At 37.1% G+C, this 18,961-nt stretch overlaps 2 protein-coding genes and 1 non-coding gene across 3 annotated transcripts; 1 reads left to right on the top strand and 2 right to left on the bottom strand.

Moving 5' to 3' along the window:
• Positions 1-6,390: 6,390 nt before the first annotated feature.
• LOC139854574 (uncharacterized) lies at positions 6,391-6,948 on the bottom strand. Its single transcript, XM_071843873.1, has one exon. The coding sequence runs from the start codon at positions 6,946-6,948 to the stop codon at positions 6,391-6,393; it is 558 nt and encodes a 185-aa protein (XP_071699974.1).
• A 1,376-nt stretch (positions 6,949-8,324) lies between these two features.
• On the top strand, positions 8,325-8,431 carry LOC139856582 (small nucleolar RNA R71). The gene has a single exon (XR_011762054.1). It is a non-coding gene; the product is annotated as a small nucleolar RNA R71 (small nucleolar RNA).
• Positions 8,432-17,666: 9,235 nt separating this feature from the next.
• Positions 17,667-18,212, bottom strand: LOC139854573 (uncharacterized). The gene has a single exon (XM_071843872.1). The coding sequence runs from the start codon at positions 18,210-18,212 to the stop codon at positions 17,667-17,669; it is 546 nt and encodes a 181-aa protein (XP_071699973.1).
• Positions 18,213-18,961: the final 749 nt, after the last annotated feature.

The following is an 18,961-nucleotide window of genomic DNA, read 5'->3' as shown; positions in this document are numbered from 1 at the left end:
CCCGTTCTTATTGATTAAAAACGTTCCATATTAATTGATTTCGTTGCGAGGTTTTGACCTCTATATGAGACGTTTTTCAAAGACTGCATTCATTTTAAAACAAACCATAACCTTTATTTCATCAATAAAGGTTTAAAAAACTTTACGTAGATTATCAAATAATGATAATCTAAAATATTCTGTTTACACACGACCATTACATAATGGTTTACAATACAAATATGTTACAACAAAATAAGTTTCTTGAATGCAGTTTTTACACAATATCATACAAGCATGGACTCCAAATCTCGTCCTTATTTAAGTATGCGACAGCGGAAGCTCTTAATAATCACCTGAGAATAAACATGCTTAAAACGTCAACAAAAATGTTGGTGAGTTATAGGTTTAACCTATATATATATCAAATCATAATAATAGACCACAAGATTTCATATTTCAATACACATCCCATACATAGAGATAAAAATCATTCATATGGTGAACACCTGGTAACCGACATTAACAAGATGCATATATAAGAATATCCCCATCATTCCGGGACACCCTTCGGATATGATATAAATTTCGAAGTACTAAAGCATCCGGTTCTTTGGATGGGGTTTGTTAGGCCCAATAGATCTATCTTTAGGATTCGCGTCAATTAGGGTGTCTGTTCCCTAATTCTTAGATTACCAGACTTAATAAAAAGGGGCATATTCGATTTCGATAATTCAACCATAGAATGTAGTTTCACGTACTTGTGTCTACTTTGTAAATCATTTATAAAACCTGCATGTATTCTCATCCCAAAAATATTAGATTTTAAAAGTGGGACTATAACTCACTTTAACAGATTTTTACTTCGTCGGGAAGTAAGACTTGACCACCGGTTGATTCACGAACCTATAACAATATATACATATATATCAAAGTATGTTTAAAATATATTTACAACACTTTTAATATATTTTGATGTTTTAAGTTTATTAAGTCAGCTGTCCTCGTTAGTAACCTACAACTAGTTGTCCACAGTTAGATGTACAGAAATAAATCGATAAATATTATCTTGAATCAATCCACGACCCAGTGTATACGTATCTCAGTATTGATCACAACTCAAACTATATATATTTTGGAATCAACCTCAACCCTGTATAGCTAACTCCAACATTCACATATAGAGTGTCTATGGTTGTTCCAAAATATATATAGATGTGTCGACATGATAGGTCGAAACATTGTATACGTGTCTATGGTATCTCAAGATTATATAATATACAATACAAGTTGATTAAGTTATGGTTGGAATAGATTTGTTACCAATTTTCACGTAGCTAAAATGAGAAAAATTATCCAATCTTGTTTTACCCATAACTTCTTCATTTTAAATCCGTTTTGAGTGAATCAAATTGCTATGGTTTCATATTGAACTCTATTTTATGAATCTAAACAGAAAAGTTTAGGTTTATAGTCGGAGAAATAAGTTACAAGTCATTTTTGTAAAGGTAGTCATTTCAGTCGAAAGAACGACGTCTAGATGACAATTTTAGAAAACATACTTCCACTTTGAGTTTAACCATAATTTTTGGATATAGTTTCATGTTCATAATAAAAATCATTTTCTCAGAATAACAACTTTTAAATCAAAGTTTATCATAGTTTTTAATTAACTAACCCAAAACAGCCCGCGGTGTTACTACGACGGCGTAAATCCGGTTTTACGGTGTTTTTCGTGTTTTCAGGTTTTAAATCATTAAGTTAGCATATCATATAGATATAGAACATGTGTTTAGTTGATTTTGAAAGTCAAGTTAGAAGGATTAACTTTTGTTTGCGAACAAGTTTAGAATTAACTAAACTATGTTCTAGTGATTACAAGTTTAAACCTTCGAATAAGATAGCTTTATATGTATGAATCGAATGATGTTATGAACATCATTACTACCTTAAGTTCCTTGGATAAACCTACTGGAAAAGAGAAAAATGGATCTAGCTTCAACGGATCCTTGGATGGCTCGAAGTTCTTGAAGCAGAATCATGACACGAAAACAAGTTCAAGTAAGATCATCACTTGAAATAAGATTGTTATAGTTATAGAAATTGAACCAAAGTTTGAATATGATTATTACCTTGTATTAGAATGATAACCTACTATAAGAAACAAAGATTTCTTGAGGTTGGATGATCACCTTACAAGATTGGAAGTGAGCTAGCAAACTTGAAAGTATTCTTGATTTTATGAAACTAGAACTTTTGGAATTTATGAAGAACACTTAGAACTTGAAGATAGAACTTGAGAGAGATCAATTAGATGAAGAAAATTGAAGAATGAAAGTGTTTGTAGGTGTTTTTGGTCGTTGGTGTATGGATTAGATATAAAGGATATGTAATTTTGTTTTCATGTAAATAAGTCATGAATGATTACTCATATTTTTGTAATTTTATGAGATATTTCATGCTAGTTGCCAAATGATGGTTCCCACATGTGTTAGGTGACTCACATGGGCTGCTAAGAGCTGATCATTGGAGTGTATATACCAATAGTACATACATCTAAAAGCTGTGTATTGTACGAGTACGAATACGGGTGCATACGGGTAGAATTGTTGATGAAACTGAACGAGGATGTAATTGTAAGAATTTTTGTTAAGTAGAAGTATTTTGATAAGTGTCTTGAAGTCTTTCAAAAGTGTATGAATACATATTAAAACACTACATGTATATACATTTTAACTGAGTCGTTAAGTCATCGTTAGTCGTTACATGTAAATGTTGTTTTGAAACCTTTAGGTTAACGATCTTGTTAAATGTTGTTAACCCAATGTTTATAATATCAAAAGAGATTTTAAATTATTATATTATCATGATATTATGATGTACAAATATCTCTTAATATGATATATATACATTAAATGTCGTTACAAAGATAATCGTTACATATATGTCTCGTTTCAAAATCATTAAGTTAGTAGTCTTGTTTTTACATATGTAGTTCATTGTTAATATACTTAATGATATGTTTACTTATCATAATATCATGTTAACTATATATATAACCATATATATGTCATCATATAGTTTTTACAAGTTTTAACGTTCGTGAATCACCGGTCAACTTGGGTAGTCAATTGTCTATATGAAACCTATTTCAATTAATCAAGTCTTAACAAGTTTGATTGCTTAATATGTTGGAAACATTTAATCATGTAAATATAAATCTCAATTAATATATATAAACATGGAAAAGTTCGGGTCACTACATAGTTGACTTGTAATTTTAGCTCCGTTGCATCGCGCGTTGAAAGTTGGTTCATGTCCCGGTTCCGGATTTTCGAACGTCCTTTTGTATGAGTAAATATCTTGTACTTTGCGTTTCGCAATTTGTAATTTGCACAAAAAATTATTTTCCTTAACTCTCAAAATCCGCGCAAGTCTTTTAACTCAATTTTTAGGACGCTTTTGAGTGCACTATGGCTTTAAGGACCCTTTTCCAGTTTTAGTGGCACCTTTTCTTCAATTCTTTAATCTTCGTGCTTCGTCTTCGCATTTATTTATTTAAACGATTACAACATAAAATTAGAACAATTACAACTAAAAACTTTACATATTGGGATGATATTGCGACTAAATATATGTTCATTTAGAGAACTATCAGTATGCCTCTAACTAAAGCTCCTCTAATTTTTGCATTTGCGTCACCCATTTTTCCTTAGCTCTTTCTAGATCTAGTTTTATCTCCTTAATTTCCCAAAATGCCTTGTGTTCAACCTCAAGCGGGATATGACATGCCTTCTCATACACTAGACGAAACAGTGTGGTTCCTATAGATGTTTTGTAAGTGTTTCTAAATGCCTACAATGATTCATCTAACTTGGTTGACCAAATCTTGAGGTTATTACTAACCATATTTTCCCATGACTCTCTGCATAAGGCTATTAGCAAAATGTGTCCCTCGATCCGAGATCAATGCTTTTGCCACACCAAACCTAGCAAACAACCCTTTCAAAAACTTAACAAGTACTCCCGCATCGTTTGTTGGCAAGGCTTTGGCCTCGAACCATTTCGAAACATAGTCTACCGCTACCAAGATATAAACGCACTTATTTGAGTTCGGGAATGGACCCATGAAATCTAAACCCCATACGTCGAATACTTCGCATATTTGAATGCTGGTTTGGGGCATCTCATTTCTCTTGGATATGTATCCCGACCTTTGGCAAGAGTCGTATCGCTTAACCAATTCGTGTGCATCCTTGAAGATAGTGGGCCAATAGAACCCGAATCGAACACCTTTTTCGCGGTGTGATTCGGACTAAAGTGGCCTCCCGTTGGCCCACTATGACAACTTCTTAAAATATCTCGCGTCTCTTGCCCATAAACACATCTCCTAATCACTTGATCCACCCCGATGCAAAACAAGTGTGGGCCATCCCAAACGTAATACCATAAATCGTTGAAAATCTTTTTTTTTGTTGGTAAGACAAGCCTTTTTGTAAAACATTTTACGCTAAGTAGTTTGCAAAGTCGGAAAACCATGGGACTTCATCAACTAGGTCAATTCTCATTAAAAGCTCATCCGGGAAGGTATCCCGAATTTTGGACTCATCTAAGGGTTGAAGTCCGAGATTGTCTAACCTTGACAAATGGTCGGCCGCCACATTCTCGGCTCCCTTTTTATCCCCAATTTCAATGTCAAACTCTTGTAAAAGTAGCACCCAAAGAATCAAACAATGTTTCGCGTCTTGCTTTTTGAAAAAGGTACTTTAGCGCGGAATGATCCGTGTAGACGGTTGTCTTTGAAAGTACAAGATAAGACCGAAACTTATCAAAAGCAAATACTACCGAGAGAAGCTCCTTCTCGGTAGTGGTGTCTTTCAATTAGGCCCCATTTAGGGTTTTGCTTGCATAATAAATCCGCCTAAAGTGTTGGTCAACTCTTTGACCAAGAACCGCACCTAGTGCATAATCGCTCGCATCGCACATTAATTAAAAATATTTGTCCCAATCGGGAGAAATAAGAATTGATGGGTTAATTAACTTTTCTTTCAACAAGTTGAATGCCTCGATGCATTCATCATCAAACAAGAAAGGTTGGTCATTTTCTAACAATTTGTTCATAGGGCGGGCGATTTTTGAAAAATCTTTTATTAACCGACGATAAAATCTTGCGTGCCCAAGAAAACTTTGGATTGCTTTCACATCCGATGGTCTAGGTAAGTCCTTTATCACGCTAATTTTAGCCTTGTCAACCTCGATCCCCGCCTTAGAAATTTTGTGTCCCAAAACCACCCCTTCGTTGACCATGAAGTGACACTTTTCCCAATTAAGAACCAAATTTGCATTTTCACGAGTTAACGTTTTATCAAGATTTTTTTGACAATGATCGAAAGAGTCCCCAAAAATAGAAAAATCATCCATGAAAACCTCCATGGTGTCCTCAACCATATCGGAAAAGATAGCAAGCATGCACCTTTGGAATATCCCCGGGGCATTGCATAACTCGAAGGGTATTCTTCGATAAGCAAACGTGCCATAAAGGCATGTAAAGGTCGTCTTTTCCTGATCCTCGGGGTCTATCGGGATTTGAAAGTATCCCGAAAACCCGTCAAGAAAGAAATAGAACTCTCTCCCGGCTAGACGTTCGATCATACGATCGATGTAAGGGAGTGGCAAATGGTATTTTCGTGTGGCATCATTTAGACGCCTATAGTCTATGCATACGTGCCATCCTGTGATGGTTTGGGTCAGGACAAGCTCGTTTTGGTAGTTTAAGATCACCGTGGTCCCACCCTTTTTGGGCACCACTTGGACAGGACTTGCCCATGGCAAGTCAGATATTGGGTAGATAAGACCCGCATCCAATAGCTTGATCACTTCCTTTTTGACAACCTCTTTCATGTTTGGGTTAAGTCTTCATTGTCGTTGGACAACCGATTTATAGTTCTCCTCTATGAGGATTTTGTGAGTGCAATATTACAGATTGATCCCCGAGATGTCCGTGGTCTTCCATGATATGACTTTATGGTGAGACTTAAGTAGTAAGATAAGTCGGGTCTTTTGGTCTTGGGTGAGTTTCGAAGAAATAATCACCGGAAGTTAGTTTTCTTCCTTAAGATAAGCATATTCAAGATGCTCGGGGAGCTCTTTGAGCTCAAGAGTGGGAGGCTCCTCCCAAGAATACTTGATTCGAAATCTATCTTCATGAGGGATAGACTCAAATGACTCTTCCCGAATGGCCTCATCTTCACTTTCAAATTCATCAACATTAACATTCATCAATTCCTTAAAATCGTCCTCTAAATCCACAATTTCATTATCACAAGTTTGGTCGAACCCCAAGGTATCAACCTTTAAAAGCTTTTCAAGTTCGTTATGCAAATAAAGGTCAATGTAGTCAAAAGCGTAGCACTAATCATCATCGGTGTTACTAGGTTGCTTCATAGCTTCCCGGATATTGATGGTCACACGCTCTTCACCAACTCCAATGTTGAGTTGGTTGCGTTGCACTAAGATGATGGTGTCGACGGTCACCAAAAATGGTCTACCTAAGATGAGGGGGACTTGAAGGTCCTCCTTCATCTCCATGATAACAAAATCAACCGGGAACACCAAGGTGTCGATGCTAACCAAGATGTCCTCGGCGATGCCAATAGCGGTATCAAACGAATGGTTGGCCAATCTTATCCTAATTTGAGTTGGTTTAAGAGGTCCCAGACCAAGTCTATCATAAAATAAATGGGGCATTAGGCTAATGCTTGCACCCAAGTCGACTAGTGCATTAAACACTTCCGATTCACCGAACTTACAAGGGAAAACAAATTTTCGCGGGTCTCCTAACTTTTTAGGAATCCTTGGCCTTGATGCAAGAATCTTGTTGCATTCCTCTTTAATAAAGAAAGAAGTTTCGTCATGATATTTACCCCTTTGAGATATTGGCTCCTTTATGAGCCAACCGTAGTTTGGCATTCCTTTGAGCACATCGGTTATTGGCAAGTTAACCGAGACATTTTTTCATCATTTCTTGAAACTTTTTGTATTGAGCCACCAACTTGTCCTTCTTTAAAGCTTTTGGATATGGCACCGGTCTCGTAGCCTTTGAAGACTCATCACCCTTTTTCTTACCCGACTCATCATTACCCGTACCCTCGGTTGAGTTAACCTTTTCTTTACCCTTTTCCTTACTAACCCCGATTTCCTCTTTGATAAAACTTGGTAGTGGTACATGGGTTATAAAGGGTTGTGGATGAGGGTCTTCAATCCCTTAAGTGGTTAAACCACTTCGAGTGGCTATGGCATTGACATTTTCGTTTCGGTTTGGGTAATTAGGGTTTTGGTTGGTGCTTTCGATAGAAATCACTCTTGTGTTGTTGTTTTGTTGGTTTTGGGTGTGTTGACGGTCATTGTTGTAATTGTTCATCAGGTTAACTTCAGTGTTTGAAGGTAAAGTTCCTTGTGGTCTTTAGGTAACTTGATTTGAAAGTCTTCCAACGGCACTTTCAAGGTTTTGAAATGAGGCTTGTTTGTTTCGTATTTGTTGTTTCAAGAGCTCGTTCTCTTTCATTAGGAAAGCTTTGGTTGATTCTACCTTATTGATATAGTTTTGCATGATTTCTTCTAAACTCTTCGAAGGTTGGGATTGTTGAATGTTTTGTTGAGGTTGTTTATTATAACCTTGGTTATTTTGTGGTTGACTATAACCTTGGTTGTTTTGATAATTCGAATTGGCTTGGTTGTTATAAGGTTGATTGTTGTAAGGTTGTTGGTTTTGGTATTGAAAGTTGTTATTTCGGTTTTGGTTATAGTTGTTGTTGTAACCTTGGTTTCGGTTTTGGTTTGTGAATCCGGGTGGTGAATTGGTTTGGTTGTTGAATGACACTTGTTTTTGATTAGGATTGTAGTAGCCTTGTTTTGATGTTCCTCCCCGTTGATAGTTTTGATTACTCATGTAGTTCACATGAGCATCCGAATTCATGGGAATGTCATCAAGATCTACATGATTGCATTGAGTAATTTGAGGACAATTCTTCGTGAGGTGTGGACCCTCGCATCGTTGACAACCTACTTGCATTGCGACTATCGTTTATTGAAGCTTTTTCAACTCTTTCCCATACATTTAAAATTGATTGTTCAAGCTTGCAAGCGTCACTTACCCATTATCACTCTCGATTTGTGCTACACTTTTCCTTGTCAAATCTCGCGGTGAAGGTGCCCATTCATATGTGTTAACCGAGATATTTTCTAATAAGATTTTGGCCGCATTTGGTGATTTATACATAAATACCCCACCGGATGAAGAATCAAGATATTGATTCGTCAAAGCATTAGTACCCCGGTAGAATGTGTTGATGTGCGGTGGGCAATCTTTTAACATTTTCTTGAATCGTACCCACGCAACATACAAATATTCATCACCCCGTTGGGTGAACCCATTAATCTCCATTCTAAGTCATTTTACTTTTGACGGTGGAGAGAAGTGATTGATAAACTTGTTGGTACGATTTTCCGTATAGCGGCTGTAAGGTACCAGAACAGTATAATAGCTGCTCAGCATATGGCGTGTACGGTTGATTGATGTTTGCCCTCGAGAAATAATCTCTGCAGACCCAGAACATAGATGAGTAATCCATGGGGTGGCCTCAATCAATCTGAGGATCAATCTGGAATTGATCCGTATAGCGTATTGCTGTTAAGCGGCTAATGTATGTTTAGAGTGAGAAAGAACTGTGTGAGAGAGAAAGTGTACTTCTCTCTGACTGATGTTCAGATCAGAATGATGATGAAATGTGGTGACCCAGGGGGTCTATTTATAGGCACAGAATGTACGAAATTCACGAGATACACGTGTCAATTACTGAATGGTTCTGTTGCACGAAATATCCAGAAGGTCGGTGGCGTGTGCTGATATGGCTGCGTGCCGTTCACGCGCTGAGTTAAAGCGCTTATGCATAGACGCTGCCTGCAGGGCTTACGCTTGATGCTGGGCGGCCTGATGTACGCTGGGCGGCGAATACTGAAGACCGCCAAATATCGTTTTGTTTTATGCTGGTTGATCCTTTTTTCTATATAAAAATGGTGCTTTTATGCGTGTATCCTCTAGGATACACCATTAAGTCCCCCCAATTTAATGTCTTTATTTTTGTAAAAAATTAAGTCATTAAATTAAAAAATGAAGATTGCCTTTTTCTCGGGAACAAGAACCTGCTGTAGCCGAACTTTTTCTGCCATGTCAGTGACTTTTTGATCATGACGTGCAAAAAGTACCCCTTTTATGAATTTGAATTATATTTTCCAATTTTTTCTTTTCCCGATAATATTTATTCAGCTAACACGTGGCACCATGGCATCCATACGATTAACCGCCAACTATTTATCTTCCACTTCGATATTTATTACCCAATTTTTACTGCATCATATTTACGCCGAGCCAAAATTATTTCCTTCATCTACCTTAAACTTTTCTCAAAAATTCTTTTCTTAACTACTCAATCAATGGCTATATTTAATGTTGAAGATATTCCAAGCAGAATCTCCTCAATCTATCTTGATCGTGTCAGAATTGCTTTCCCCAAATTTTTTGGGGCCGATGCTGTTATTCCTAGCCCACGGGATCGTGCATCTCGTCCTCCTTCTGGGAAGGTTGCTATTTACGGCCGTGCTTTATACTTTTCTCATCTTCGTCTCCCTTTTACGAAATTCTACTTGGATGTTTATTGCTTTTATGGCGTCAGTGTTGGGCAATTTGAACCGATGTCCATTCGCAAAATTACACTCTTTGAAATGTATTGTATGGCCCGAAAGATTACCCCTTCTGTACGTCTTTTTTATAATCTTGCAACCATACAACCTTATGATAATGGTTGGTTCTGTCTTACTCTAGATGGATTTTTGCTTAATTATGGTGATACTAATGAAAACTGGCAGAGTACATTTTTCTTTATTAATAGCGAAGTTATCCCCGATGATTGCTTGAAAGCACGTTATTGGAGTACAGCACTTGATCCTCCCAAAGTTATTCATCCTAGGATAACTCCTGATGAATGAAAATTGTTAAATGCAATTAAAAAAGAGAAGATTATAAACTGTCAATATCCGGAACATATGCTTTCGTTATGCTCCCTTAATGCTGAATGGGATCCAGTCACTCGTGGCTGTGCTATTGTCATATTGAAAAACAAAGGTATTTCTGAGTAAAATTTGGTTATGTAATTGTTATTATCTGTATAATAATTACTGTATGCTTGTGCTTTCAGAGATTACTCCGGTCGCCGCCTTGCGTTATACCAGATTTAATGAACTGCAATTTATATCTGAAAGATTGGTTAATGAGACCCTTGAAAATAGTTTGTGCGAAAATGAGCTTGAGGATAATGATGATGTTCCTTTGAGTCGAGCAAATTCAAGGAAACGTCGTGCTGCTGGTAATCTCTCTTTTGAATCAATAGCAGAAGAAAACCTTTATTGCTTTTTCTATATGCCAAGCAATGGTGGTTATTATAATGTTGATCCTGATAAATACCCAATATTAAATTGTGAATCTTCTTTTCTAGATTGGAAAAACTTCTTAAATAACGACTGTTATATTAATTCAGCCCTGACATAGGAAGAAGAAGCACGGAGGAAACTTGCTCTTCCGCCTCTCGCTCAGCGTAGCAGAATAGGGGAAAACAGTTCTCAAATTAGTATTCCTAATTTAGATACTGCTGGCTTAACGACACTCTTAGCTGGTCCTCCTGGCAACTCTGAGGATTTTATGAAGTATCTTGAAGCGATGCTATCTCCTTCACTTATTAACATCTTTGAGAGTTTATCTGATGGTGACGCCCGAAAATGTCAAGCACAAGGCATTATTTGGAATATTGCATCTGAATTTAATAATCTGAAGCGTTTGAAACGTTCTGACCAAGTGCATCGTGACAAGTCTGAAAAAACTAAAAAAGATGCAGAGGCACTGAAAATTGCCAAGCTTGAATTAGAGGATGCTGTTGAAACAAAAAATGCTACAGAGGATCGTTATGCTCAAATGGCAACAAAGGAAAAATGGTATCTGCATAAAATTGATACATTAACTCAGTCTGAAACATCCTTAAAGGAGCAACTAGAGTTAAGCAAGGGTGAGACCCAACGACTTATTTCTGGTATGCCAAAGATTATAAAAAATACCTTTGCTTCTAAGGAATTAACTGAGCCTTTCGACAAATTTATAACTGTTGCACTAGACGCTGATCGGATATGGTTTTGGGATACCTTAAAAATGGATTTGCCTGATTTTCCAAAAGTGTTACCTGAAACACTTACTTCCCAGTTGAAACCGGATGCGGAAGACAGACTTAAAGTGATAAGTGATCAAATAGAGCATCTGTCATTCCCTGATGAAAAGTTGTGTAATAATGCTGCTACATATGTAGATGATGTTTTAAATTTAAAATTGTAATTTATGTTGCTTATATTATCTGTTAATGTATATTATATATGCTTTTACTTTGCTGTTAATTTTGCCAAAGCTTTATATGTTTGATTCAAACAATCAAAAATGATGACTAGTCATATACTGCTTGTATTGGTTTTACGTCATGACGGTCGTAGACACATTCTTTTGTCTGGATGTTCAGTGGATTTCTACGTTATCCGCTGCCATTTCAATCTTTTGTTTATGATTGAACCTCTGCCACCAAGGAAAAACTTCTTTTTTGCAGGCAGGGATGACACACAGCTTTGTGACATCTGATAAAAATCCTTGGCCGGATAAAAGGTTATGAATAGTATGCTATAAGAATTTTATCTGAATTCTTATTCTTTTTAAAGAAATTTTTACATTTATGATTGCATCTCATATTCTAAATAGTTGATCACGCTATTTGAACATGCAATACTACGCATAAAATTTCTTTAAACTCATTGCATTCCATGTTCTTGGAATTTCTTCACCGGAGGGCGCTGCAAGGGTATATGATCCGTTAGGATGTGCCCTTATGATTTTGTAGGGACCCTCCCAATGTGGTCCTAACTTCCCTTGTTTTTCCTGTCTGCTTGCTTCATTATCTCTCAACACTAAATCTCCTTCATTAAATTGAACATATCTGACACGTTTGTTGTAATATTTTGCCATTTTCTGCTTAGCATCCGCTTGACGGATAGCGGCCATGATCCGTCTTTCTTCTAATAAGTTCAAGTTTTCACGTATGATGGATGAATTATTTTCAATATCAAATGCCAAAACTCTTTGTGTTGGAACACGGATTTCAGCTGGTATTACTGCCTCAGTACCATACACTAAGCTGAATGGTGTTTCACCCCTGCTCCGTTTTGGCATTGTACGGTGAGCCCACAAAACATATGGTACTTCATCTACCCACTTAGTTTGACTCAATCCTAATCTAGCCTTTATGCCGGCTACAATTTCCTTATTGGTTACATCAACTTGACCGTTGGCCTGTGGATGAGAAACGGAGGTAAATGTTTGTTTAATGTTTAATTCTTCGCACCAACTTCTGAATAGGTTGTCTGCAAACTGTTTACCGTTGTTACTGACAATTTTATTTGGTAATACGTATCTGCAGACGATATCATTCCACACAAACGTTTTTATATTTTCACCCGTTATTCGTGCTAACACCTTTGCTTCAACCCATTTACTGAAAAAATCAATATCAACCACCAAAAACTTCGCATTTCCTACACTTCTTGGAAATGGCCCTACTATGTCAATTGCCCATTTACAGAATGGCCATGCAGATGATACGGAGATTAAATCATATTTTGGTAAGCGCTGGACGGTTCCATGCCGCTGGCAGGCATCATATGTTTTGATTACCTCCGCTGTATCTTTGTAAATTGACTGCCAATAGTATCCTTGTCGCATAATCCGTCCAACCAAGGTTCTATAACAAGAATGTTGTGCACATAATCCTTCATGCATTTCTTTTACTACATCGATTGCTTGCTGTGGTGTTAAAAACCTCAAATTTAGACCACTGAATGATTTTCTATAAAGCACTCTGTTTTCCAGGACATAAAGTGGATCACTAACTCTTATCCGCCGTGCTTCCACGGCATCTGTTGGCAGTGTTCCATCCTGCAAATATTTCACATAGGGGGTTATCCAACATGATTCCCCTTCTTCCACTGTTGCTATTACTACTTTTTCGTCAACCGATTTTTCCTTCAAGACCTCCACTAACACTTTCTTAAGCAAATGATAAAATGTTAATGTTGCTAATTAGCTGAAAACATCTACCTTTTTGTTTTTATTTCTTGGTATCTGCACAACTTCTAACGTTTCAAAATTTTTTGAAATTTTCTTAACCAACTACAAATACTATTTCATAGAGACATCTTTTGCCTCAAACCCTCCATTAACTTGCTGTGCTACAATTTGGGAATCTACATATACACGCAGATGGTTTATTCCCATGTCAGTCGCTATGCGGAGACCGGATAATGGTGCCTAGTATTCTGCTTCATTGTTGGAGGCATAAAAACAAAATTTTAGCGCATATGTATGCTCTTCCCCTTCTGGACTGGTAAATACTAATCCTGCACCAACTCCATCCTCACTTGATGAACCATCAGTGTACAATTCCCACACACAATTACTGTTGTTAATGTTTTGCGGCTGATCAACCTTTTCTGTTGTCTCTAATAAGAAATCTGCCAAAATTTGAACTTTAACTGCATGTCGAGGTGAGAAATTTATTTCATAATCCCCTAATTCAATTGCCCATTTTGCTAGTCGTCCTGACGACTATGGATTTCTTAAAATATTTTTTATTGGCTGGTCTGTTAACACCAGGATTGAATGTGCTTAAAAATAACGTCTGAGCCGTCTAGCTGTATGTGTTAAAGCATACACCAATTTTTCAATTGGCGGATAGTTAAACTCACTCTGTTGTAATATCTTACTGACGAAGTATATTGGCATTTGGATGCCTTTTCATTCTGCGATTAAAACTGAACTAATGGCTTCTGTGGATGCCGCCAAATACAAAATTAGTGTTTCTCCTGCTATTGGGGCAGTTAAAGTAGGCAATTCTTTTAAAAGTCGTTTAATATCCTGAAAAGCTGCCTCAGCCTCTTCTGTCCATATAAAATCCTTTTTGTTCAAACAACTTTTTAAGACCTTCATAAATGGTAACGATCGATCTGCTGCTCTAGATAAAAACCTCGTTAAAGCCACCAATCTTCCATTCAAACTCTGCATGTCTTTTTTTTTGGAGACACCATATTTTCAATTGCTTGAATCTTTTTTGGATTAGCCTGGATTCCTCTCTCTGTAACAATATGACCTAAGAATTTGCCTTCTTCTACACCAAAAGTGCACTTCTTGGGATTCAACTTCATATTGACCTTCCGTAATGATTCAAATGTTTCAAGAGTATCTCTGAGCATAATGTCTTCTGTATGACTCTTAATAACAATATCATCAACATAGGCTTCTACATTCTTGCCTATTTGATCTTTAAATGCTTTATCAATTACACACTGGTAAGTTGCCCCTGCATTCTTCAATCCGAAAGGCATTATGATGTAGCAAAAAATTCCATCCGGTGTGTGGAATGCTGTTTTATCTTGATCTCGAATTGCTATTGGGATTTGATGATATCCCTTGAATGCATCCAGAAAAGATTTAAATTGATATCCACTGACAGACTCTACTTTCCAATCGATTTCTGATAAAGGGTAGTTGTCTTTTGGACATGCCTTATTTATATCTGTGAAATCTACGCACATCCTCCATGAATTATCTGGTTTTCTAACCATCACTGGATTTGCTACCCATGTTTGGTATTTTACTTCCCTTAAAATTTCAGCCTCCACTAGCTTTTTGACTTCATCTCTGAGAAACTTTGTTTGATCGGGAGCCATACCTCTTTTCTTTTGACAAACTGGTGGGATATTTGGATTCACACCAAGCCTATGTTCAGCTATGTGACGTGGTACACCAGTCATATCATAATCTTGCCACGCGAAATCGTCTAAATTGGTTGCTAAAATTTTATAAAGCTTTTCTTTTGTTGCCTTTGCTATTGTGTTTCCAATTATGATTTGAAACAACCCCAATCCGTTAAACCAAAAACGGAGTACATTTTTTTTATATAAGTTAGGTCCCAATAGCATCTAAGTACGCAACCATTTCAAAATAGTTTTTCATATACAATTTATCATAACAACACGTTAACGTTTTATCTCGACTCTTGGTTTACAATTGACATCATACATTCATACCAGAATGTATTTCACATACAAGGTTTGACTCGTCACAACCAAATAATACGACCTTGAAACATTTATTCAACAACACGGTTAAGACACAATAGCCCAACCCGATACCAAGAGCATAATCCCGAGGATCTACCAAATCCTCAATCCACATCCATATCCAAAAGCTACCCATCGAGCCCAAGCGCTCCTACGCATCTAGTCTAACGACTAACTAGCTTCACAATCACAATACCTGTAAAAAGGTTAACAACGAGAGGGGTAAGCTAATGCTTAGTGAGTGTATTAAGTATACACATGCGTATATAATGTACCTACTTGCATCCACTTAATCACATACCGCATACATGCTAGCAATATAATTAGCAAACCATCATAAGTATAAAGCTAATAACCTCCAATATCGCAAGCTAGCATAACCAATAGCATAATACTCAAACAATATAATATGCTACACTACAACACATACACAAACTACATGGTTGACCATAAACGCTATGGTGCTACCGGCTTGTGGTTCACACCATACGTAATGCAATGACGCTACCGGCTCTTTGGTTCACGCCACTACGCATTTGAGTCATACTCCTTTATAGTGCTACCGGCTAGTGGTTCACACTTTGGTGCTACCGGCTTGTGGTTTACACTTTGGTGCTACCGGCTCGTGGTTCATGCCTCATTTTATAGTGCTACCGGCTAGTGGTTCACACTTCATTTTATAGTGCTACCGGCTCGTGGTTCACACTTGATGCTACCGGCTCGTGGTTCACATCATGATTTTATAGTGCTACCTGGTTCACACTTGATGCTACTGGCTCGTGGTTCACATCATGATTTTATAGTGCTACCTGCTCGTGGTTCACACTTGATGCTACCAGCTCGTAGTTCACATCATGACACTCGTCACATACATGTTATGGTACTACCGGCTCATTGGTTCATACCATAACATTCACAAATAAATACACTATATACAAACATGCATAATTATTCCACTCACCTCGAAACGCCCGCACAAATCATGTATGTAAATCGCCTCCAAACGCCACCGAACAAACCTTTACCTATAATATTCATATAGGTATACACATAATCAACATACATTCTCTATAAGAGAATTCGACGCAACACCCTTAACCAAGGGTTTATACCTACCTCCACAATCCGCCCATTTAGACACCTAAAGTGGACTTCACTAATTACCACTACGGGTGGTAATTCCGACCAACACAAAAAAGTACAATTTAACCTATATCATACTTTACACCAATTAGATCAAACATAGGTGTTAACACTAAATTACTACTTACGTAGTAATCATTTCAAACGCCCATTACACCAAAAACCCCAACACGTGCAATATTGACCCATATTGCTTTTGACCACATATGACTTTTGTTAAAATGTCATTTTAACCCAAAAACACTTCCCACGAATACTTTCATTTAAAAACGCCATTTAACACTTAACAAAAGTATTTAACATCCATTTAATCTAAATTAGTGTCATTACCAAATTTGACCTAATTAAATTTACCCATTTTGACATAAGTCCCAAAAATGCCCAAACTAACCAATAATCACTAACACAAGTGAAAATGGCCTTAATACACGAATTAAACCAAATCACAAGTGTCAAACACTTATCTTGCCCAAATTGACACACAAACCCTAATTTTGGCCCATTACAAAATTGGTCTTCCAAACACTCCTAAAAATGGGTTTCAACACTTCCCTAATCACTAGCACTAGTGATTATACCCCAATTACAATCCTCACACATGGTTAAATCGAAAACCAACCCAAAACCCGCCTTCATCACTTATAAACCCGAATCTTGATATTAATCTTCAATTAACAACTAATGGGGTTCCATTTATGAACATACAACCAAAAGCCCTAAATTTAGAGGATGAGCACGAAAACAAAATTTGGAGTTAGAGCTTACCGCTAGTATCAACTTGTAGCTAAGAACGAGGAGAACAACATTGCCTCTTGCACCAAAGATCGAATCACGAATCTTCCTTTCCAAATCTCACTTTGAATCAAATGGGGTTTTGAAGTTTTGAGAGAAAATGAAAAAGAAAAGGAAAAAGAAATAAAGAAAATATAATGGGTGGATGAGGTTTAAGATCTCAAATCTGGCACACACTCGAAATGACTAAAATGCACTCGATATCACTTAAAATTACAAAATTCGGAATCAGACTGCCAGAAGTGCCGCGCCGCGGCCCTCTTCCTCCGCGCCGCGAGAATACACGTGGTCTGGGATCCATTTTACATGCCATCTGATCTTGATTCTAGTTAAATGCCATGTCGCGGCTCCCTTGGTCACACCGCGGCCTTGGGTACATTTCTGTCCATTTCTCGCATACTTGAATTCCAATACACGAATACGTCTCAAACCCTTCATACACTAGTCGTACATACACAATACACCTATATATCATATACGGGGAGAACATGGTGTTACATAATTTTCTGATCTGGAAACTCTGGATTTGGGGATACTGACCCATCTTCATGAATGATTGGATTGACAGTTGTTCTGTTTATTTGTACACATTCTATTGGTCTTCTCCGTTCAGCGTATAGCGTGGCGATGCCAGCCGGTGTGGGAAATTTCATCATTCCGTGTACCGTCGACGTCACAGCTCCAAATGTCATCATAGCTGATCGTCCTAAAATGACATTATACTGTGAATTTGCTTTCACAACCAAAAACTCGATATGAGCAGTTCTTTTAAATGGTGTTTTTCCCAATACTACTTCTAAAACTATGCTTCCTTCTGACCATGATGGATCATTAGCAAAACTTGCTAAGGGAACAAATGTGTCCTTTAACTTTTCCCTGACTCTTTCCGGTAGTTGCATAAAACAATGCTCATACATGATATCTGCTCTTGCTCCAGTATCAGTGTATATTCCTCCAACAATACAATTTTCGATTATAGCTTCAATCACTACAGGAGCATCAGATGTATTAGTGTTAAACATGGAAGGAAAAGCAATCATTTCCTGTTTCCAGTCTTCTAGTGTTTCTGCTGTAGTGACCCGTCCTAATCCATCTGGACGAAGTCTTCAACAGTTGGTCCCATTGCGAGGCTCTGACCTCTATATGCCATGAAGGACTCCATGTAATATGAGCAAATGCACAGCGGAAGATTTCTTTCATACCTGAGAATAAACATTCTTTGAAGTGTCAACCAAAAGGTTGGTGAGTTCATAAGTTTATCATAAAACAATAAAATTCATTATTTTGATAGACCACAAGATTTAAATGCTGCATGATACAAATGGGCCCGAATCCTATACCCACCTGTAATGTACATGCGATATCTTTTAAATACAGTACACCTTTCTCGTGTACGAAATCATCTTTCATAAATCTTAGTAACCGTACACATATCTTGTGCACAAAAATAACATACACATAACCTGTGTATAAAATCATTCTCTCGATACATAACATTCACTTTCATTGCTTTCATAGCTTGGCTTGGTAACCGACCTTAACATATTGATAATGCTAAAAATGAACATATATTTCATAGCATTATCCCTCAAGAAAGACAAGCTTTTAGTTGCAATTGTTCTATTTACAAGTAATATTCGTTTAAATAATAAAAGGTGAAGACAAAAGACAGATTCAACGAATTGAAGACGCAAACGAACAAAAATCTCAAAAGTACAAAGTACAATCGAAGAGGTTCCAATTATTGATGAGAAACGTCTCAAAATTACAAGATTACAAGACGCGAAAC

Source organism: Rutidosis leptorrhynchoides, chromosome 6 (genome assembly GCF_046630445.1).
Source record: "Rutidosis leptorrhynchoides isolate AG116_Rl617_1_P2 chromosome 6, CSIRO_AGI_Rlap_v1, whole genome shotgun sequence".
Lineage (NCBI taxonomy): Eukaryota > Viridiplantae > Streptophyta > Magnoliopsida > Asterales > Asteraceae > Rutidosis > Rutidosis leptorrhynchoides.
The sequence above is the reverse complement of the archived record's forward strand: the minus strand, read 5'-3'. Positions and strand labels throughout refer to the sequence as shown.